Source organism: Apteryx mantelli, chromosome Z (assembly GCF_036417845.1).
Source record: "Apteryx mantelli isolate bAptMan1 chromosome Z, bAptMan1.hap1, whole genome shotgun sequence".
In the NCBI taxonomy this organism is placed as follows: domain Eukaryota; kingdom Metazoa; phylum Chordata; class Aves; order Apterygiformes; family Apterygidae; genus Apteryx; species Apteryx mantelli.
The window spans coordinates 6,944,290-6,967,846 of NC_090020.1; the positions used below are offsets into that span (position 1 = coordinate 6,944,290).

The 23,557-nt window shown below is 38.6% G+C and overlaps 1 protein-coding gene across 1 annotated transcript in view; it reads left to right on the plus strand.

Annotated features, from left to right (window-relative positions):
- The window catches only part of GLIS3 (GLIS family zinc finger 3), a 156,171-nt gene extending 140,836 nt beyond the window's left edge, over positions 1–15,335 (plus strand). Inside the window, exons 8-10 of the mRNA XM_067315222.1 lie at positions 4,471–4,652; positions 13,788–13,970; positions 15,199–15,335. Coding sequence (XP_067171323.1) covers positions 4,471–4,652; positions 13,788–13,970; positions 15,199–15,335 — 502 coding nt within the window. The remainder of the gene's footprint in view (positions 1–4,470; positions 4,653–13,787; positions 13,971–15,198) is intronic.
- Positions 15,336–23,557: the final 8,222 nt, after the last annotated feature.

Sequence of the window (23,557 nt, forward strand, 5' to 3'; positions counted from 1 at the left end):
ATGGTGTAAATAATGGCACACACTCAAATTTTTAGCACAAAGTTGAGAAAAAAGTGGACAATGAAGATAAAACTGCATCCAGCACAGTAACATCGTTCCTATCTCAGATAATTCCTGCTAGGAGCACTGTGTGCTGTACTGTAACATGGATTAATTATAGGTAAACTATGTCATCTTTTTCCTTGTTAATAAGCACATTAATAAAGTATATTAATAAATGTACTTTTTGTTTCTCTAGCAAAGGTGATTTTGAAGTGATTTTTGTCACGTTTCTAGTCCCCTGCAGAATGTAACTGGAATTACAGAATAATTGGAACTGACCTTTTCCCCAGAAAACTAGTAATTGGGGAAAGTGAAACACAGAAGTTGAAATAATATAGATTAATGATACTGTGCTTGATTTAGAAAAATCCACTTTTATTCCACAGCTCTGAACTAGCACAAATAGGAAAAGCAGACAGATACAAAAGGGCTAGGAATATGAAATTGACAGAGCTGCTGTCCTGAAGCCCAAATGGTTATTTGGTGTTTGGGTTCTTGACACGTTTTTGTTAGCAAGAAAAGTTGATTACGTCAGACATTTTTTGGCGTAGTCTTGCTTATTTACCACAATACATTAAAAAGGTCGTAAGTCCTGTTTCCCTGAATAGAGTAGCAGTTCTCAAGGACTTGACAAGTTTGATTCTCTTGGACTCAAAAAAGCATCAGCGTAAGTTGCCTTTACACTTTTTTTTCTGGTGAATCGAGACAATCTTTGTACCTTTATTTGTTATTTGCTTTCTGATATCCCAGGAATATGGCCACTGTTTTAGCAGTTAATTGCTTAGAAAATAGTCCAAGGCTACACAGAAAGGGAAATTGCAAGTAGATAAGAAAGCCAGAAGCATGAGGAGAAATTCATGGTACCAGCACTGCTAAAAACAGAAGTTCAGAAATTGTATCTGAAATTACAAAATAATGTCTTTGGCTGCCAAATTATAGATTTTTTAAATGAATATAAACAATTTTTGGTCTCATTCTTGAAATTTGAATTCTTGGTGCTACCTCTTCCTTCAGTCATGTGTTTGTATATGTATATGTGTGTGCACGTATACAGTAGTTAGATTTCCCACTTCTTCCAAATTTCCTCGTGCAGTAGCACCACCATGGAGCTGTAGGTCAGGCGTAGCTGTGAGTCATGATTCCCTTCTTGCTTTCCTTGTTTCCAACCAGCTTGAACAGTGACGAGTTGGTATCACGGTTATAATACCTACCTCCATCGTCCTGGTTTACAGTGACAGTTTGGCTTGGTGGAGGGTTTAACAGAAAAGTGCTTCCCTCTCACCCAGTTCTTTGTAATACCCTCCACCTACAGAAATCACCTCCTCGGCCCTGTGATGCCCAAACAACTCAGCACAGCCAGTTATCTAGCCAAGCAGTCTCAAACCACTTGAGGTTCTGGGTAAAGTGCACCTTGTACATATCTTTGCTGCAAAGGCATAAAAGCTTGTTTTTCCCTCCCTGTTACCAAATACTCATTTACAGCTGGCAACGTATTACATGGCACTCAGCTAAAATAAACTACTACTTGTAGTTTACCCCTTTCCCTCCCTTTCTACAGACTGCTCAGACTGTATGTTTAATTTACATTTGGGCCAGCTCCAGCCAACGATTACTGTAGTAAAATGTTTTTTTCCAAATAGCCCTGCTCAGTACTGGTTAGTAACATTATATATATGCATGTATGTCTGTATGTATATGTGTGCATATATATGTACCATTTTAGAAACTAATCTCATCAGCTCAGGTAAACTTTGCTAACTTTGCCATCTGTCTGTTGTTTGCTCTCTGACCTAGTCATGCACCAGCAGGATGCCTTTTCCTAGCTACGGTCGGGAAGTGAGAGGTATCGGATGGCTCCCAAAGCATCCCGGCGCTGCATCTGTGCCCAGCAGGCGCAGGGGAGGGCACCTTCCTGCAGATCTGGCCGGCTGCTCTTTGCAGGGGCTCCAGGGCACAGCCACAATTCTTGATGGCAGCTTCCTAGTGGCTGCAAGCTGGTCCTGATTGTTTCAGAAACAAAATTAAATTTGCAGTTCCCCCAGTAACACCCTGTGATTTATTTGGGGACAAATCTGTATTGAAATAAGTCCAAGTTTCTCTTTTGTTAGGCAGAAGAGAAGTGTAAGTAGATATCTATAGTCACCCATATGAGTAAGCCAGGAACTCATGAAGTGATTCATAAATCATTATAAATACCACTAAAGTCTACTAAAAAGGAGTCCTGTCTGGCCATACAAAGTAGTGTATTATCACTGGGAGGGTTTTTTAGATGTTGAATCAAATGTGAAATCTTTAAAACTGTGCTTTTCATTTTAAGTTTTGAAAAAGATTATTTTCCCTGTTGTTGGCAAGTGGTTAAAGCATTCTTCAGTGATTACTTTGCACAAATGAATTTTGAAAATACAGAGGATGATATCCAATATTTTTTTAAATAATGATAGTGACAAAAGATCGGTCTGTGCATTGTTCTTGATCTCTGGCAGCAAATCAACAGTCATTCCATGTGATTGCTATGCAAAGAGCTAACTCCAAGCCTTTCTCAGATCTATAACCAGGCAGTTGAAGACCTTCTAAAAACCTGTCTAATATTTTTGTCACAATACATCTACCAATTTTACCTTTTTAATTATTAGTCTCAAGTATTATTATGAAACACATGTATGTTTTATTCTCTTACTCCCCTGCATGACTCTAAATCTACATTGCATCAGTTATCAGTTGTCAGACAAAGAGATATTTGACAAAGTCAAGCCTCAGTTTCTGAGTAGTGACATCTTTATTTCCTCCATCTGTATAGCATATCTGAAGTAATGTATGTCTTTTTGAAGTAAATGTGAAAGCAACAGAAAGACAACCCAAACTGTATCTAATATGCCTAAGAAAGAGGTTGGTCAATGAAAACTGAATAGCCAGTAAATCATGCAAAGTCCATTTTGATATTTGCTAAGCTGCAAATGTAAGTTATGGATCTGCCAGAAATGTAGTGAATAGTTTTCAAACAAGGTCAAAATCACACAGAAGATGTGTGGCAGAAATTGATTCTGAGCGGTAACGTAAAAGATCTCAGGTGTCGTGGATTTAAACTGGGCTACCTGTACGATGGCCCTGTCCAGATGTGTTCTGTTGTAATCCTGCCACAGCTGCATCTTCTGGTGTGTTGCTGGTGTGATTACAGCTTTCTTGCACTGTTGCAGGAAAAGCGTTCTTTCCTGCCAGGTAAAAGGTTCGGTCTCAGCAGAACAGGGACCAGACCCAGGTAACAGGACCCTGGTTAACCGCAAGCACCAGTCCCACTGAACACCCCTGCCACGGAGCAGGGTAATGGGGCACGCTTCTGCTGGGCACAGATTTACAGCCCGCTTTTGGGAGCGCAGAGAGAGGCTGATGCTTGATGGGAATACCCACATCAGTATCTGCTCACCCTCCTGCAGAAATATCCTGGCCCTTCTTTTTTTTTTTTTTTTTTTTCCTCAGCCTGTTTCCCTCTCTTCTCATGAATGAGAAAGTGATGCTGAGCTATTCCTGAGCCCACAGGTCTAGCGGACAGTTTGGCCATCTGGGGCAGGGACCCTCGCTCTTGTAACATCAGCTTTCCATCTGCAGAAATGGCTGTAGCACTTATTTATAAAGTACTTTGAGGGTATGCAATTTCAAGGAAATGCAAAAAATGTGAATTTTTGGTTTAAACTCGCAAAGTCCATAAAAACCTCCTGACAAACCATGTGTATTCTTGTAGTGCTAGTAGTGATAGAGCTGTGCAAAATATGCCGGCAAAGTGACAAACCTCTGTGGCAGCTGCACTGCAGGTCTCGTTCTGAATCCTTCTCATCCTCTCCCAGGCTTGTGAGTTTATACTTTTGAGTCCAGATCAACATCCTGATGCCCTCAGACTCTGCTTAACTTGAAATGATTTAACCCTTGATTTCATGTACGTTATATTGGCTTTAGATTGCCAGTTTTCCAAACAGCTATATATAACATACACAGATTTCTAGGAAATCTTGAGACTTGAACCTAGACGAGAACATATTCTGTAACTCCTCAGCATCCAGTGACCAGAGCTGACTAGTTTCTGCTAGTAAGGAAGGACAGGTGTTTACTGACAGATACAACTACTAAAATGCCTTGCTATTAGACATCTAGTAATGCCTGGGAAGTCAGTTCCAAACCCTCCCATGGAAGTTAAAAGAAGTTTTCCACCATAAAGGTGAAAATTTAGCCTTTAATTTCCCAGGGCTCAAATCTAATGATATGTCACATTTGAAAATGTATTGTGTCATCTACATATCTGGGCTGCACACTGTTCTTTTGGAAGTCTGTATCTCCATAAACTGCTAAAGCATTATAGTTATCTTAAACAAAGTAAAAACAATTTTTAATTCTTATTTGTGTGGGATTTTACACTTCGGTCTGTTTCTGAACTCCCAGGTTTGTTGCTCCAACGCCTTCTCCTCACCACATCAGCCCCCAGAGAGTTTCCGTTCCCCTTCCCCTGATGCAGAGACGGACCCCGCAGCCTCCCCTCCCTCAGCAGCCCGCAGGAGTGCATCTCAAGACATACACATCAGCAGCAAACCCTTCTTTTCAACCAAATAGCCTCCACATCCAAGGTAAGAAAGAAAAATCGTCATTGCTGATGTTTTTTGCTTGTCACTGCTGCTTGGCTTCAAGTTAAGTATTTTAAGAACTGGCACTGATATTTTCAAAGCACCTTTCCTTTGGAAAGACTCCAAGAAGTAGGCTTCAGGACCCTGTCTTCAGATTCCCTTAAAATTCTCAGCTTAGCTACTCATTATTCATCTTGCTATGGAGTTACAAGTTTCTCTGCAGAGTTATTTTTGGAGCTGATGCTGAAATATAACTGCAAATAATTCTGTAGTGGCCTCTGATTTTAATTTTCAAATGTTATGCTTCTGATTGCTCCCTACTCTAAACATAAACTGTTACCAGGTTTTCCAGAAATTGAATAATTTTCTCCCTTTCACTTGGTGAGTGATGAAGAATCCTTCACTCATTAGCACACATCTCTCAGAGTTGTGTCCTCACTTTCACTGTATAAACAGCTTCTACAAGCTTTCTCTCTCTGTTTTTGTTCAATCGCATATAAAACTCTGTAGCCAAGAAGAAAATCAACAGCGGCTGAAAACAATATTGGGTTATTTGGGTGTTGGGGTTTTTTTAGCTGATATTGGGACCAAATGGTAATTATCTTAAAATTTCTAAAACATGATGACAGAAGAAATTCTGTTTCCTCTCAACTATTTAAAAATGTGGTTTGTCATGTTTATATGCACAAGCTGCATAGCACGGTGCACTTTTATAGGCCTTGCGATTCTGCTTCTTGATCACCCTTTCTGAGAATTATCATCAGTGAAATCATAGAAAGCATTTCTTGAGAAAACCAAGGTTTCTTTAATTTATTTTTATTCTTTACCACTGATGGAAGCAATCTCTTCAGGCACAGGGATGAAAGAGGACCCTGCAGGTTCTCCAAGTGAGAGTGAAGGGGAGAAAGCAAGGTCCAAGTCCTGTTCTGTTCTCTGGATCACACTATGTAATACATGGACAAGATCTGAGGAATATATCTGACAGGAATTATATATGCATTGATAGCAACTCAGAGTTGAGATTGTACAGATCTCTGCGCTTAAAACTGGTAGGAAAACAGTGCAGGATGAACTCCCTAACCTTTTATTTATTATTGAAAGATATTGTATGTTGCAATAACAATAGCCAAGTTTGGGTGTTAAGCATTCTTTCAAAGATTAAGTTACCTATTGTCATTTTAAGAGCTATCTGTTCAGAATATGCTCCCTCCAACTCAAGCACAGCTGCTTCAGTCCTATGCTCTATACTAAAAGCTTTGCTCCGTATGCCTCATTTGCTTGCCTACACTCTCCCTTCTGTGCTTCAAAAACAAATGTTTCAAGAGTTCATGATTAAGTTTTCCCAGCAGTAACACAAAGATTTCCATCTTCCTTGGTCACATCATTATAACGTGGAAGAATACCATGGAGCTATTTCACCAGCCTGGACTATTTGGTATATATTAGGTGGCTGTGAGAAGCTCTGTTAGTTTCTGTCTCCCGCAGTTCATAACCTGCCTTTTCATGATTTAAAGGGCTGTAGCTATAGCCACTGAACTTTCAGCTCAGCCTGCTGCCAAACAATAGCGACATTTTTCTGTCTCAATATGTAGTCTTAAACTTGTCAACTCAGTTTAAATTGGCTGTACCGAGGAAGAAAGGGTTTCATCGCCAGAAAGCTTTTTGAACAAAAAAAGTTGTTAGCGGTCTGCCTTACTGAAAGCTTGAGCATCTTACAAGCTCACGGAGATCTGAGTACTAACTCTTAGAAAGAAGTGACGTGGGAGATCCAAGACAGGCTAGTCTTGTATGCTAACAGCTTCTTGCACTGCTTTTTCTTGAGAGAACATTGTCTACAGTTGAGATTGCATAACTCGTTTTGGGTGATTTTCAGCATCAGACACTGTAATGTCACAGAGGGTGTTTTTTTTTCCCTTGGATAGTATTATATCACAGACAAAATCTTCCTTTTTCTTTCGTAAGAAATATAGCACTAACTAAAGACTCTCTCTTGTGAAATGCACAGTTTCTGTTGCAGCATGGGATGCTGGAAGTGATGACATTAGGCAACTTACTAAGCTGCAGAAGAAATCTCTTCTTTTCCTTTTATTGGGTTGTAGTGTCTTTTACAGGATTACTGTAAGCAGTAAATCTGAAATCCTGAATTACTGAGGAGTAAAGACTTGCCAGCCCAACTGGGGACCCCAACATGCTGCAAGTTTATAGATGCAATAAAAGACGGCCCTGATCCTGGAAATCTGCAGCTGTTGTCCCAGACCTGTATTATAGTGGTGAACCTTCACAGCCAAGCACAACTGCAGGGAGCTCTGCAGTTACTGAAAAACTAGATGTCCCCAGTGCACAGGCGGTTGCAGGAACAAGGTATTGCCGCAAGACAAGTCAGAACAGATGTGTGAGGCAGGAAAGGAAAGGACAGTAATAGAAATTGTTCCTTCACAGGAAACTCTCTTGTCGTGCTTATAGCGTAGAGCGAGGTAAAGCTCCTTGGGACATGAGCCTAGCTAACTTGATTTTGGATGCTTCTGATACTGTTTGAACAATTCTGCACTAAAAATCTGGCTGTTCTTTGAAATTGTGTATGCAACTTACATCATATATGTTTGTGAATTAAGCTGATGACCAAGGCTAGTGGAATAATGGAAAAAAAGAAACAACCCATGCAAAATATTCAGTGCAAAAAATTGCCATTTTTTTTTTTTTAATTGCTAGAAGCTATGAATTAGCTATACTAGTGCTATACAGACAGCTATGCTGGTAACAGTTATATTTTCCCTAGAAATAATCAGATTTAAACAAATGTGTTGTTGTAATACCAAATTGCAACTCAGTAATGTAAATGCCCAAAACATTTTTAGCTTTCCACAATAGCAAGTCTGTCTGGCAGAACAATTTGTGGTCAAGTCTCTGTCTTAATCCTCCTGTCGTTCTTCATGCACAAATGCCACCAAATGATTTTTCCATGTTTTTGTAATTCACTTACTGGACACGTTAGAAATATGCTCCAAATGAACACAATTTTGAAGTAGTTTGGGCCAAATGCAGCTGTTGTGAAAATTTTACATGATTTTAGTAATGAAGACTACTCACCGTTGGTGTACACTTAATGGCAAGTATAATTATTTTCTTCAGAAAATATTCTCTGGATTTTTTTTTTTTTTTTTTTTTTTTTTTTTTTTTGTGGAGCCAGGCAGAGATCTGACTGAGGAGGAAATAACTGTCCTGAAGCCAGTCAGAAACTGCCTATCTTGTGGCAATGTTAGCTGTGGCGGTTACTTCTCATTACTGATCTGTAATGAAATCTGTGTCCCAGTCTATTCAATGGGATCAGGACTCAATGGGATCACACACTTGTATGGACCAGGATCTCAGCTGTGAATTTGAGATGGGCTGTGTACCTGGGATTTTCAGATGCTCAGCATATCTCCAGACAAGGCTTTGTATGTGATATAGGACCAGATAATTTAGGAGAAATTCTTGCAGTAAACAGCTATTACTGTTATTATATTTATAAATATTGCACTTTCCTCAGGAAATACTTTTATCGTGCCAGAAAAATAACAGTTTGTTCTGTGTCTTGACATCATTCATCTTGGATACAGTGCTTTGATGCAAAGAAGCACAACTAAAGTAACTCCGTGTGTGTGCATGTATTTTAAATGCTTATACTCATTCACCATGCCAGAGGGCATTACTGACAAACTTTGTATTATAATTCCCGTGTTTGCAGCTGGCATTTGCCTTGTAAAGTGCCTGGGTAATTAATGGCATTGAATACACTTGGGCAGAAATGGTTGTTGGTTATTTAAATGAAAACAAAAAAATAAGAAACATCTGGCTGAGTGGTAATGAAGCTGATGTGTTAAACAAATAAAATAAAACAGAACAAGGTCTGTCTTGGAATGGACTTCCCACGCCATCTGGGGCCCCACCACCATCATCTCAGTCTTCATTACACGTGCTTGGAATGTTACAATTTGGAGCAGTTTGATAGGAATTGCACTGGCTTTTTACCTTATCGTGTGCACTTCATTAAGTTGAATGTTCTGCCGGGAACATTAAATCAACTCTCTCCTCAGCTTCCCTTGCTATCCCCCAGGATAATGCTTTGAGTACATTATTAGTCAGCATTAACAGTGCATCACTTTTTTTGTGTGTTGTAATGTAGGAGTATGAATCAAATGTTCATTTTTATGTAAATAAAATGTTATTTTATATGTTCCTTTCTTGGAACATATATGTTCCTCTGTTGGTGCCATCCAATTAGCTTGTCTTAAGAACTTGGCTGAATGGTTAGAAACGACTTCTAAGCTACTAAGTCCAGATTTCAGGTTAAATAGTACAGCTCAGATTCTGTTTGTATGTGAAAAGGAGTTAAGTGATTCTAGGTTTACTGCCTGTCAGTGATTCCACATTAAATTGCTCAGAGAATAAAAAGATATTTTTTCCTAACTGCAGTCCAGCAAATTCCAGCTTCATTCTGAAAGCCAAACTGAGTTTTTCAATCTGCCTGCTGCTCCCGCTTACGATGCAGAGACATATAATAGTTTAGCAAGACAGCAATTGATGCAGTCCAGAGTTGCTGTCCTGAGAGGAAAAGTTTTGTTTCTGGAATTCCACTAAGACAACCTGTCTGGCTTTTGGGGTTTTTTTGATTTTTTTGCTTTTGTCTCATGCTGCAAGAAAACATAGAAAACTGTTTTTATGCAAAGTACTCTAATGGATAATCTCAAAAGAGGTGCCAAGGACAGTCAGGGTTTGGGGCCTGAATTGCACATGGTTTCATGTTGGTCTGCCTTGAGTAGATTAAATTAGCTTGGGCATAGCATTGTGGGAATAGAGAACTTCTAGGGATCTTCAAGTTAGCAGAATTTGATGTATCCCATGTGGGCTCTAGTTCAAAGGTCTCTACAGTGTGACTGGTTTCAGGGAAGGTCAAAGACAAATGTTTTCAGTGCTGAGTGGTGCTGAATAACTGCAGAAGAGAGGGATGTGTCCTCTGTTCTGCTCTTTCCTATTTATGGCTCTCCATTTTATAAGATGGAAATTTATAACACTGAATTGTGAAATGCATGTGTATCTTGCAAAGTGGAATTATTTTCTGTGCTCTTTTTACATCTTAAAAATTATTCGGGTGTTTATCAGTTGATGAAAGTGCTTTGTGCACTTCCCTGGTTCTTTCTGCAAAGTAGTGGTTAACGTAATAGTGGGTCAAAGCTTGTAGGGCTTTGGTAGACAATATTCTTTTGCTTAACTGGGGAATGAGCAAACACATAGGATGTGACTCGCAATAGCTTAACCCCAAGGTAAGCTGTTTTTCTGCCAGACTTCAGCTAGCAATGCTCAAAGTTACTGCCAGATTGTTCTGCATCAAGAACAAGACGCTGTGAAAAAAAGCACAAATAGCAAATGAGTGCAGAGCAATGTGAAAAGACATATCGACATGTGTCTTGAGGGGTCCTGCCAGCTGGCTCTGATCACTATCAACTGAAATGATTGTTTCTGGTAACTAGTCTGATTCACCAGTAAACTTTCACAGTGTGCCCTGTTGCTGGTTGAGAGAAACATGGATTTCAAGAGCATTTTTAAAGGAGGCAGAAACTGTCCATAGCTATACAGCTTCAAATCAAGTCTTGGATAGCTGTTGTTTTTTCTGTCTTTTTATTTTATTTTACTATTGTTGTTTCTTAAATATCAGGACTGACTGTTTAAGGATTGATGGTTGTAAATTCTTAACATGCTTTGCAAACTGCCTAAGTTTTGTTTCAGCTAAACTTTAAAAAAAAAAAAAAATCAAACCCATCATCTTAGAGCTCAGGGCTGTGAAGTGCCCACAAATCCTGCTGGAGATGGTGAAAGCTATAAGAATTCAGCCTTTCAGGACTAAACACAGAGTCTGCGAGTTGTGCCTGCTGCATACATTTGCAGTCTGCTGTGAAAGAGGGGCCATGCTCCTACTTTTCTATATGTTTTTTTTCTGCTTTTTTTGTATAAAGACAAAATACTTCTTTTTTATGTAAGTTTTCAAAAACTTCATTGACAAATGTGTGAATATTTTTCCATGTAACTGTTTGCCTCGTCAAAACTCTTGTTACATATACAAAAATTAGGGTTTTATCTCAATATGTGTGCACCAAAGTTTCTTATGAGACTACTAAATAAAATGCAAAGACTGTGTTTCACTCACCTTTGTTATATAGACCTCCCCATAAATTCTCTTTTGAGTTCTTGAGTGAAGGTTCAGGCTGTCTTTTACTGTCCATAACCTTGGCCCATTCAGATACATTTACATACTAAGTTTTCTGCTTCAATTCAAGCACATCTTATGTGTGCCAACATTTGTATGTTTCCTTGAGGCACCCACAGGAAGAGAGTCTCAAAGGAAAAATAGTTAGACTCGTAAAAATCCTAAACTGTGCATTATTCCTCCCACTTGACAGAAAATCATTTGCATCATCTAAAGTGATGCAGCATGTTTTCTACTACATCTTTTCTATTTCTCCATCGCTATTACTTATGAAATGCATTATTTGTACAGAAACACTATCAACAGTCCCATGTGGACACTTCCCTAGGGAAGTTAATGAAAATACATCTGGATCCTGGCCACAGTCCAGCAAAAATTTGTAAAGTGCTTTATGATTCCTACATGTTTCTAAGCTTAGAATATCCCTGTAAAGGGACTTGAAGCTGGAAGATTTATTTGGGGGCGGGGGTGTGGAAACACACTGATACGAAATTTTGATTTTTTAAAATATTTTTTATTCATAAGCCAGAACTGGCTGCTCCATGCAAAGCATTTCTAATCACTAGTAGTAAATTAAAGTGCTGATGCTCATGTTCAGGCATCATGTAGTACCCAAGGTATTTAGACACATCTATCTCAAATATCAATAGGTTGAGATACCATATTTCATGCTTCCCATAAAAAGATCTTCTCTGCTGATAATCTTCTAGCTTCTCCTAATACCATCAGGACAGCTCGCTGTTTCTTTCTCAGCTTTTAAGGGCTACCCAAAGGACCTTTTGTCATATCCTGGTCACCCAAGCATCTATTACTTTTAGGGAGGGAGACTAGTTGCTAGTCCTGCCAACTAATTTCCATACTGCTCTCCGTTTGTTGCTGCTCCTGGTCATCAGTAGATCCCAGGCATGAAAGCTGAATGTCTGTTATGAATATGCATTTCTAATTGCACAGTTCAGATATGCCTGAGACTATTGTCTGAACTCATGGAAAGCTGAACTGTTACTTGCACTGGCTGTCCCTGTAATGGTCCAGATTAGGGCTCCTCATTTCTTCCCTGTGCTAAAAGCCCTTCAGAGAAAATCTGTTAACATTCATAATCCCCAAAAGTATCAAAGGCGTCTTCATTTTTTATCGTATCCAGAATAAATTGAACAGTTTTGCAAGAGGAAGGGGAATTGTTTAGGTTCTTGAATTGTAAGCCAGTACCTGCTGAATGCAGTTTATATGCCAAAGATGCATCAAAACATGTTTTTCAATCCTTTTTTTTTCTTTTTTTTCTCTGATATCAGTGTTCCAAGGGTTTAGGGAGGATTGTTGTTGTTGTTGTTGTTGTTGTTGTTGTTGTTGTTGTTGTTGTTGTTGTTATTGACCTTACTAAGCTAAAAGGAATTATACTGGAAGGACTATGTCATCTGAAAGTTGTTTAACTAGACTAGCTAAAAGAGCTAGCCTTGCACATCAGCAATTTCTGTTGATACTGATATGTCTGGAAGAAACTTGAGACACAGGAAATTCCTTAGGTTGCTTTCTGAGGTAGGGGTCATTTTTTTCAACAGTAGCTTTTGGTATGACTGACCACTACGTATTCTTCATCAAAAGAAATGGCCCACTAGCCCTTTAGGTGATAGATTGTTTGCTAATAAAATCTTTAGACACTATACAGCTCCTGGTCCTGTTATTTGCCAGTCAAGGCCCACAATTTCTATGTGACACTTCAGAGGTAATGTACTGTCTTTTTTCTTAGATTTCAATGTAGGGAAAGAGAACGGTGAGAACGGATAGCCACAGAACTGGCAGGGAGGAGCTTGGTTCATGACGACCCAGCTTTCCTTGAAGGAAATAAAATATGTACTTTAATACTAAATTGTAATGGTTTAATTTCTGACATATGATCTAAGAACTGTGATTAACATATTATAGAAACCAGAAATAAATACATAGGTTAGAGTCTTTAGCTATAAATGCCAGCCTTCAGAATCTCAACAAAAAGTCCAAAACCCAAACGTAACAGCAACTTTTTAAATGGGGAAAAGATCTTGATTCCACAGGAAAGAGCTTCAGACCAGCATACTGTTGAACATCTGTCTGTGCCTGTCACTCTGCTTGCCTGTGTCCCTGTTTTACCAAGTTGATTGGTTTTGCTTATATAAATGTGTATTTTGGAATGGATTTCAGTGTGAATTTACTCAGTGCTTAAGTGCCTCACTCAGCTATAACTTAACAAAAACAACACAAAACCCCTGATGGGAGTCTTTTATGTCATGTGGCGTAATGAGCTCGCTTCTCTGCATAGACTCATGGCTACCAAAAGGCAAGAATCTCACCCCGTGTGTACCAGCATCAGGCCTTATGGGTAATCAAACAGCAGCTTTTCTGAGTCTCGTATGCATGTTCTCACTATGGGCCGACTATCAGCATCAGTGACAGACCATCAAACTTTGGTTTATTTTTCTACTTTCTCAGCAGGGCTCAACCTTGTGCTTTTACTGCATCCTTACTTGGGCAATCTTCCATTATTTTGAATCAAGTGGTTGCTTAGATACTTCAGATAGCAGCGCTGTGCAAAGTCCAAAGAGTATCAGCTTGGACACCAGGACTGCGGAGTAAAGGGAGAGATTTCCTGCAAACTCTCATCTTCTAGCCAGTCCGTGCCTCTCACAAATCATGTTAGCACCAGGATATCCATGAAGCAGACTGTGTTAGGGATTAATAGCAACTGGAGGAAGTCTTAGAGAGCTTCGTATCACAGCTGCTTTACTGGCTAAAAATCAACTGAAGTTTTGGTGCTGCTACAGTGGGGATTTTTACCATTCATTTTACATGGCCGAGGTCCCCCCACCCATCCTTTGCATCTCTGTCCAGATGTTTTACTGACTCTCCTCTCCTCATTTTAGGTTTTTATGGACAGCTTCAGACTTTCTGCCCTCCCCATTATGCTGACACTCAGAAGAACATACAACATGGTGTATCTTGTAATATGGTTCCTTCTTTTGAAGACTGCTTAGCTCCCACATCAGTGAGCCAGGCAGGGTCTGGTGCCTTCCATCGAAGCTTTTCAGCTCATTCTGGTATTACAGGTAATTGACAGTTGTGGACAGTCTGTGGACTTTGACACCTCTGCTGCAGCTGTGAACATGCCTGGGACCTGTCAGGCTGCTGACTGTTAGTTCCAGCTGGAAATGACAGACTGGGCCCTCCACAAAGAGGAGATGGTTTTCAGATCTTCGTGGAGTGGTTGGCTTAGGGACCCAGCTGCAGTGGTCGCCGTAACATCTGGCCTGTGGGCAGATAGTGTGCTGTTGTGGGCTTCTCCAGGCTCCAACTTCCCTGTGGGTCGGTCACCAGCTCTTGTATTTACTTTGAAATACTGTCCCTTGAGCCTTGCAACATACTTGTGCAGCCACTCCAGTCTGCTAGAAATATTGTAGCAGGAACTGTGATGACTCCAACTGTTGATTTTGCTTTATGCATATTTGTTTTTTCTCAGTGTTTGATTTCATTTGCTCACGTTTCTGTGACGAGAGCGGCCTGGGCGCACGTTTTTCTGTGCACACTTGGTTTGTCTCTGCCTATTTGAAGGAACGTAAGAGGCTTGCACGTGGCTCTGGACAGGTGAAAGTTACCTCTGTGCAGAGGATCAGCATAACACAATGGGCCTGTTCTTAGGGCCTAAGCAGAGATTAATAATTGATGCCTAAGTTTTGTGTTGTCCTTCTGCACAAGATGAGTTCACCTAAACTGTGTTGTGCTTTGAAATCTCTTGTACATCTCGGTCCTTCAATAGTGCAATGAAAGGCCAATGCACCTATCACTTCTAAGACACATCTACACAGGTACGTCAAGATATAATCCGAAAGATGGGAGATGGGCCTTTTTCAGCAAACAGCTATTCTCATGTTTACACCTGTGTTTTGTTGAAGTTAGTCATTTGTGTGCTGTGGTCCTATTTATGGCAAATGAATCCTACAGTATTTTATTATCTCTTATCTTATATTGAGTATAATGAAATTCCATGAACAGGCACAAAGTTTAATTTAAAAATCATCACAGTTGTAGCAGCCAAGTGGCCCAGATCTAATGGGAAAAGTGTTAGTTGTGATGGAACCTACTGTAGTTCGGACTTGATTCTGATAGGAATGAAATTCCTCCCTCAGTAAGTTCTGTAATTATTAATTTCGCATGTATATTGGCTTGCTTGTTTGTCTATTTGATTTAAAGCCATATCCAGTTCTCTGCATAAGTATTAAGGTGTTCTCCATGATATACTTATCATGGTTAATTAAAGATTTTTGTATTTTTTTCCAGTTTATGATTTTCCACCGGGGCCCACAAGCATCTTTGGTGATTCAACTTACAGCATGCCTGAGGACAGCAGTTTCCTGCAAATAAGCGCAGTGGATCGCTGTCCCAGCCAACTTTCTTCTGTCTACACCGAAGGCTAATTCTTTCCAACTGGAGTTACAAGAACTTGATTCCATATCGTCTTGCCCTTCTGATATTTCACCATCAGTCTTCCTCTCCGTAAGACTGCCATGTATGTATGGGGATATAGGTGAATATACATACGTACTGGAGAGCAAACCATGCAATCAGTGGGCATTCATCATATAATCAAGAAATCAACTGAGAAGGAGAACGTTGGTATAAAGAAAACTTTGCCAAAATGTTAGCAATTGTGTATTTTCTTCTGAACTGCTGCACAGCAAATCTTCTTGTTGTTTCTTCTTTTTTGTTTCTTAAAGGGAATTCAAAGATTGAATAAGAAAACTGCTTTTGTCTGTAATCCTTTCAACTAATTGATGGAATCATTGAAGCATGCAGCTTTAGAAAATCCTTTAAAAAAAAAAAAAAAAAAAAAAGAAGTAAAACCAGAGCACACTACCAACATTTCAAAGGCACACAGCTTTTTGCACAACCTGCTTGCTTGTGGTGCTTCCAAAGTTAAACACATACCAGCATGAAAAAGGGAAAGCAATTAGACATACATCCTGGCAATACATATTGGGGATATTGTTGCGGCTTCTTTTTAGAGCCAAAGATCACTGGTACTGATTTCTTACAGGCCTTTCCTCTGTATTTTAAGCCATATGCAATGGCCATTACAATTTTTCCAATATTCCTTCTCATCCAATGCCTTATGCAATGAATATAAAGGGTTTAAATGCACTAGATAGGAAGGTACTTGGACTTCCTTTGCATTTAGCAGTGCTGCTAGATAAAAATAAGTATGTTTTAACTTTCTGTTAGTTTTTAACTATATTGTAGAACTTTATAGCTATATCTGCTGTAGAACTCTTTAGGAAAGTTTAAAATACCTGTAGAAAGATTTATTTCCTTAAAATCCATAGCTTTCCTTTAAAAGCAACCTGTATCGATTCAACTAAATTTTTGTTGGCCCTAACATTTTCATTTCCATAGCACATTTCCATTAAGAATAGCTACCCTTAGGTTTGCTGATGTTGCCTATGGTAATTTAGAGGTGTAAAACCAAACTGTTTGGGGGATTTATTTACTCAGTCTCAGGCTCTGGTCCTCAAGTCTAATCCAGGCTGGAAGCAAATGAGGTTGCCAGTATTCAAAGCCACAGGGATATGAGTTTAAAACATTATTTTGCAGTGGATATGTCATCACTGTGATCCTATATAGCTTGGAAGCAACTCTTACGTTATTTAAGATTGAATTTTTAGGTTATTTGTCCATTTGGGGGACTTCTTACTGTGTAGTCTGCATCTTAATACTCATGACCAGGCTGAAGATGAAGGAAGAGATCCAAAGATTCTTATTTGCAGGCTATACCATAACTCTGCTACAAAAATCACTACTGTAGAAAGATGAATTTTAAAAATTGCTTATACCGACATTTGCTTATACTGGGAAGCTTTTGTGATTTGTTGAATGCAATATGGGCCAAATTCTTAATTAAATTTGCCATTTTTTTGCATAGATGAATTTGTGTCCAGATGTTTAGAAACACTGGTAATCCTCTGAGGGCTGTATTCATGAATTGTATTCTTATATGCAGGCATATGTGCTTATATTTTTAATGGAGCGATTTTCATCCAATAAATGCAAAGTATTTGTTAATAATGTACATAAATCATGTACAAGATGCATAAAGGGTCTGTCTTAAATACAGAAAATTTTGTACAAAATTTTGTACAAAATTCTTCCCCCTTTTACTCTATTTCTCACATCATGAGGGAATGTGTCCCTCAGCTTTAGATCACATTAGTAGATCTAGTTATTACCGTATGTGGTTTGCACATATATATATATATATATATGTGAGGCTTATCTTAAACAGAAGGAGCTAGAGTAGTCACATTAAGCACATGAGAGTGGGCTACCAGCCTGTGGAAAGGTACACCTTTGTTTACTTCCATATCAGAGAGAAAGCAGATTCTTCATGTTTATTTCATTATTCTCTTTGTGGTCAGCCTGACTTGGGGGATGAGCTTACATCACTTGTTGCAGTTATATGCAAAAAAAAAAAAAAAATCATCTGATGTATTTTGGCTATTTAGATAGAGAATCATGTTTGTCACATGTTACAAGGAAAAACGGTGCTTGCAAAAATACAAACCTTAATGCCAGTTGCTGAATTGTATGCAAATGCATGTGCCTCAGCGATTTTTGTGTTGTTGTTCTAGTTGCTGGATAATGTTAACTTTCTAAAGGGATTCCTATCTAAGAGATGAAATTATTTTAGACTAGGGAAATTAAACAATAGTCTAATGAAATGATTTACAAACATTCTTTTATACAATTCTCTGTTTTCAGACTCAGATGGTATATTTTTATCTGCATTAGAAATGGGTCTACACTGGAGTTTAAAATGTAGCTTCAAATAGTGCATATATACAAGTGAGAGTGTGTATGTGCGTCTCTCTCTCTGTACATATATAGAGATTATATATGTGTATATATATATCCGTATATGTACTCACATATATATGGGCACTATGGTTTACTCATACCAGTTTTTAAAGTATTGCAGTGCTAAGGCCACATGTCGCATTGTATTGTATTTTCAACTTTCCTTGAAGAGGTGTGAATGATCATAAAAACTGCATTTTAACTGTTTATTCCCAGTTTTCCCTGTGGAATTTTATAGCAAATGTTTTTTAAAGAGCACTTTTTGTTGTTCGTGTGAAATTTTGTTTGTTTTTCTTTTTATATTTCTAGGAACAGATGAAGCAAAAGAAAAAGCCCACATTTTAAAATTAATTTGGTGGGTTTTTATTTAATAAAAAAAATCCCTTTATTCTGTACAGAAAGCAGAGCAGCATGTGTAATATTTTTTACATAAAGCACTTTGGTGAGGAAAGAAAGTCTAAGTATGTTTTCCATAAGCCTTACAGACTTTTGTACATATTTATTCATGCTTACATATATCGATTGAACTCCATTTGCCATACTGTATATCCAACTGATATTTGCTCTAGAGGCACATCTGTTGCATACCATGAGACATAAATTTTCAGAAGAATTACTTACACTTTTTCTCCATTAATATGTATAATTTTGTGATTTGTTGTTGTGTTTCATATAACCGTAAGTTATTTTTGTCCTGTTTCGTAAAGTCCTTTTTTATGTAAAAGGCAAAATGAAGGGGATATGTGCATGGTACAAAATAAAACTGGAAAATTATAACTCAATGACATGACTAGTAGAATGTCTTATTGTGAGATGCCTTAGAAGACGACTGCTCCAGCCATTGTTCTTCACCATAAAACTACCAGTATTTGTATGGGTTAGTATAATTCAAAACAGAAATTGGAACAAAAATCTCAGAGATTTCTTCTAAAAAGGCATCTTGCTTGGGTCAGGGTTTTAAGACTGGATTTAATTAAAGATATAGTGAGGCTAGAGATCTGTAGAGACAAAGGAATGCCTCAGTGTGTGTTTGCACACTGAGTGGAGGCACAAATAAAAGCAGAACATTTAATTAACTTTTTTTATGCTATGATAATTTTTTTGGTTTCTTTGTTCGTGTGGTTCTCCAGTCAAACATGTAAAGGGATTTTGTTTTCTCTGTCTGTTTACATTATTGTTTCTAACATACTCTAGCAATTAAGAAATTACCTCAGAGCATCTCTAATATAAAGAAAAAAGTGTCCATTTTCACTATGCAAGAGGGAAAATGCCTGGCAAAAGCCTGAGACAGAAGTCAAAGTGTACCAATGCCCATTCTGCTCAAAACACATCCTGAGAGTCCAGGATGCTTAGGGAGTAAGGGGTTATCTCTTACTACACCCATAAAATGCGATACACAGACTAGAAATCTAAGCAGAAAATACAGACTAATTAATTAATCTGATTTAAGAGTGAAGTTGTCTGGACAGTGAAAGATATGAGGAAAAATTGTCAAAAATTAAAAAAAAAAATCCTGTGATATATTTGTGCATAGATCTTTGAAAATAATGGGCCGGGCTGATTCTACTGTAAAATTATTAGCAAAGCTAATGACTAGCTGACTGAGTCAGCTGTGAACAGAACCAAAACTAGTATGCCAAGTTCACTGACTGGCTTGCGTGTGAACTTAGGAGAGCTATACCAGACGTGAACTTTGCCCCATGCGTTCTTTTTTACACTGCCTCATAATTTAATATAGGAAACTTGCTAAATAGTTTAGCAAATACAGGCAGTGAGTCCCGGAAGCCACCATGAGGAACTGAATTGCAAGTGTTTCAGAATTCAGTTTATCTTTTTGGCAAAAAGAGAACCCTTGACATACTGAGGCGCACCCAGTTCCCCATGCAATGGCAAGTAGAGTGGGCTGAATTACCTAGCAGCCACGTGCATTTCTCTGGTTCGGGTGCCAGAGCTGTATTACAGCTTTTCACGATGTCCTGCAGCCCCTCCGCTGGCAAAATGGTGAGGTAGAGTAGAGAAATCGCGTGACAGCTGTATTCCTCCAGGCGACATCATATCTGAATGGAAATGTCTGAACTTTTTATTCCATAAAGCGCTAATGGTTTTTTTTCCCCTAATTCAAAACAAAAACCCATTTTGAAACATCAGAATTTCTCAGAGGATGGAATTCTGGGGGGGGGGTTGTTATTATTTAGTTGTTTGTACTCAGTTATAGGAGTTCCCCCATTCACCTGTGCCAAAGCTACAGTCTGTTCCTGAATTCATACCAGCCCTGCCCTGATGAAAAATAATGCAAATAAGCTCCATTTGCTATATTCCTAGCTTCTTCAATAAGGAAAAAAAGGGTGTTCTATTCTGAATATAAATTTATTCATATTTACTGCATCTAATTAAATGATATTTTGTGTTTGAAGTTAGAGTGACTATGTTTGTATGAAAGGGCAACTATCCATTTTCCTAGGTCATGATCGTCAGGAAAATGCTGTGATACTTCTTTGTGCTCAGACTTCTAAAGATCTTGCTGCTTCCTACCTTGGATCATTTTATCACCCAAAATATCATCAAATTCACTTTGAATTACCTTTTGCACAAACCAGAATTTAAACTCTTGTCTGTAAACAAATAAATGAATGGTAAATAAGCTTCCTCAAGAAGCAGTTTGAAAAAGCTTCTCCTGTAATAGGCAATCCTGAAAAGGACAAGTTCTACATGACCATGTATACCTGCTCACTGCAGTACATAGCTTACAGGAAACAGTGATAAAATTAATTCTGCAGAATGAAAAATGCTTGTTTTTAAGGTTGCTGTGTCTCCTTCATAATTCTTACTTTGTATTTGCCTCTATCTTCCTTGAATCTATAACATTCTCATTTAAAAGGTAGATATGAAAAATCATTCTACCACATCTTCCCATGCCATTTATAGATTTATAGCCGAAGTAAATTTACCCAGCAGTCAGTATCATTAATGATTCACAGATGAGATGGGCCTTTTCAGTGAACTGTAACAAAGAGCGCCTGTCTGCGTTTCTAGCTAGAAGTTCCAACATACCTTCGCTGTAACTAGAAAATACTAGCTCCATGCATGGCTGCAACTGGGTACACAGGATAAAGCACTGCAAGTACATCTGTGTAGACAGAAGAAAATGTAATTGTTTCCTCAATACTGTGCGTTTTTCTCTTTGACAAATAATGTATTTGAACCTGCCAATCAATGGGCACACTTAGGGCTTCACTACGCAGGTAAATTGTCTGACTTCTGCTGTTCCAGGAATGGGCACAGCGAGACTGATTAAGCTGATGCAAATCAGGGTGACCTGGCTACCTCACTCCCTTAAACTGCTCTAAAAATCCTGGCATAAATCAGCTGGAAAACAAAACAAAGCAAAACAAAGTTTCTGCTAGGACTGTTCCTGACATAATTACAATCACCACAACAAGTCGGAAAGTACTTTGATTTCACTTGTTAGCCCACCTCTTCACGCGGTTTTTGTTCCGCCATCACTATCTGTCATTGGAGGGAGTGGAAGAAAACTTTGTTTTAATGAACGATAAATAAGTAGTGCCTGTGTGACGATTCTAGAAGAAAGTAAAAGTAGTAATATTGGATCCATTTACCCTTCATGGAAGCGGGAACAGAATTGGACGGCAGCGTTATAGCAATAAACCTTTCCTAGTATAAGCTGAGTTAGTTAAGATGTTTCAGTTTGACTTTTTCCCAATAAGGAGTCAAACTACTTATGCAAAACTGAGATTTTTACCCTGGGAACTTTCTATATGCAGAAGCTGCATTCAGTCATACACACATCTTTCAGCTCCTCTTTAGAGGCCAAAAGAAGGATGTTCGGTAAAAGTTGTCTAGTTTCAATGCCAATTTTCTCTTCGGCTGCTTCATTAAGACAGTCAGCAAAAGCATGGCAGCAATTTTGTGGTCCAGATGTGTATTGAATAGAAACAGTATTAAAATGATTAAATTCATTTTAAGGAATCCATTGAATTATGACCTGAAAAATACCACTAATGTTTTACCACCGTAGCCACTCGCCTCTCCCCAAGGATGATGCTTGTGCAGATGAGCAGCTTCACTGCCTGGTGCCATCTGGGCATCCCACCACGCAAAGCATCCTGAGGAAGCTGGCCAGCCTGAGGAGAACCGTGGTTATTTGCAAAGCCAAAGCTACTGCGGCAAGCCAGAGAACGGATGTAATTCTGGGCAGCTTTGTTGGGCAAAAAATGAGGGAGACCCCTAGTATCTGTTTTTTGCCTAATGAGCAGAGCCCATGGGCACATCAGATGAATTCCCACTGTGTAGTCTAATATTTATTTATTACTACTGTTTATGTGCATTTAATGGCTTTAGGATATTATGTTACACTAAGGCCTGTGCAAAGAAAGGACAGGAAAAAATCCTTTTCCTTAGCATCTTTCCTCCTTTTTCGCTCTGGAAGTCTTCCTGAGGTAATGTGCCGTAATCAGGTCTTTACCAGTTGTCTACGTGCTGAGTTCCTTGGTCTGGATTTACCATAGCATGGTAAAATTTAACTTATTAAACTGACCAAGCATGCTAAACTTTTTACCTATTTTGAGACTGCATAAATGTGAATGAGGGCAGACTTGTCCCCCCTCTGCTTGCAGGAAAAGGTAAGTAGGGTAACTGATGTTGCCCTATGTTTTATGTCCTAACTGAAAATCATACTCAGATCTAAATTTGGAATGAAGTTTGGGGTTTAACCTAAAATTTAAAAAAAAAAAATACTGACATATTTTTAGATTCTTTTTACCAGTTTTGTTCAAAATATACCATAGCTAAATCCCCTAAAAGCAGAAATGCAATTTCTATCCGATTACTTTATAAAGTTTAAGTTAATTGTGGAGTAAGTCTCAAAGCGCTGTTAGATACCGTGAACAAGATGAGTATTGTTAGGCTGCTTTTCCCAGCATCCACTGGGAAACAGCGGTCCTGTGAATGGAAAAAATACATCTTCTTTCTTGTTTACTATGTGGAGTACTACCTGGGGTATCACAGGAGGCAACACTGCTCTGGTGAGGAAGAAGTAGGTCGCAAACACATATACATTTAAAGAATCAAAGGGTAAAGGAGATGATAAATAGATAACCTAGTAATGAACACACAGCCAGTATGAAAGAGTTTTAATAACTAAGTTTCACTTGCAAACATAAGTATAATTATTTTAAGCTAGCAGCAACAGGGAATTGATCATAGGTGATTGAAACTAATTCTAAATTTCAGTTCAAGAGGCTCATGAGCATAACTTTTTTCAGGAAAAAAAAAAGATGAATGAAAGAATAAAAGCAGTCATAATACAACATACCTGTATAATACACATGTACAGAGACACAGGAAGGACAGGCAGCTTCTTCCTTCCAAAGTTCTCAAGCCTCTTTCCTAACACAAGAGGAGAACATATCAGTCACCTTAATTTGGAGTCGTAATTGCCAGCAACATTTATAAGAGTACTAGATAGTTTCACTCCAGGTCAAGCCATTGCAAACATCATTTAAGACAGAAACTGCTACTTACTGGAATATGTTAGTAACTTATGATCTGTCTCCAATCTAGAAGACCCTCCAGTGGTGGTTTGTCACCTTCTAAATTTGTCTTAGTCACCTTGATTTTATGCTCACGATGCCTGAGGGCATTGCTCCAGCTTTGTCTAAACCCTTGAGCAGATTCTCCATATGCACCCATTAATAGCAAGTTATCACGGGTACAAAGTACTACCAGTTTGGCAAGGCAGAGTTGTACATCCTCTTTTCCCTGACATAAC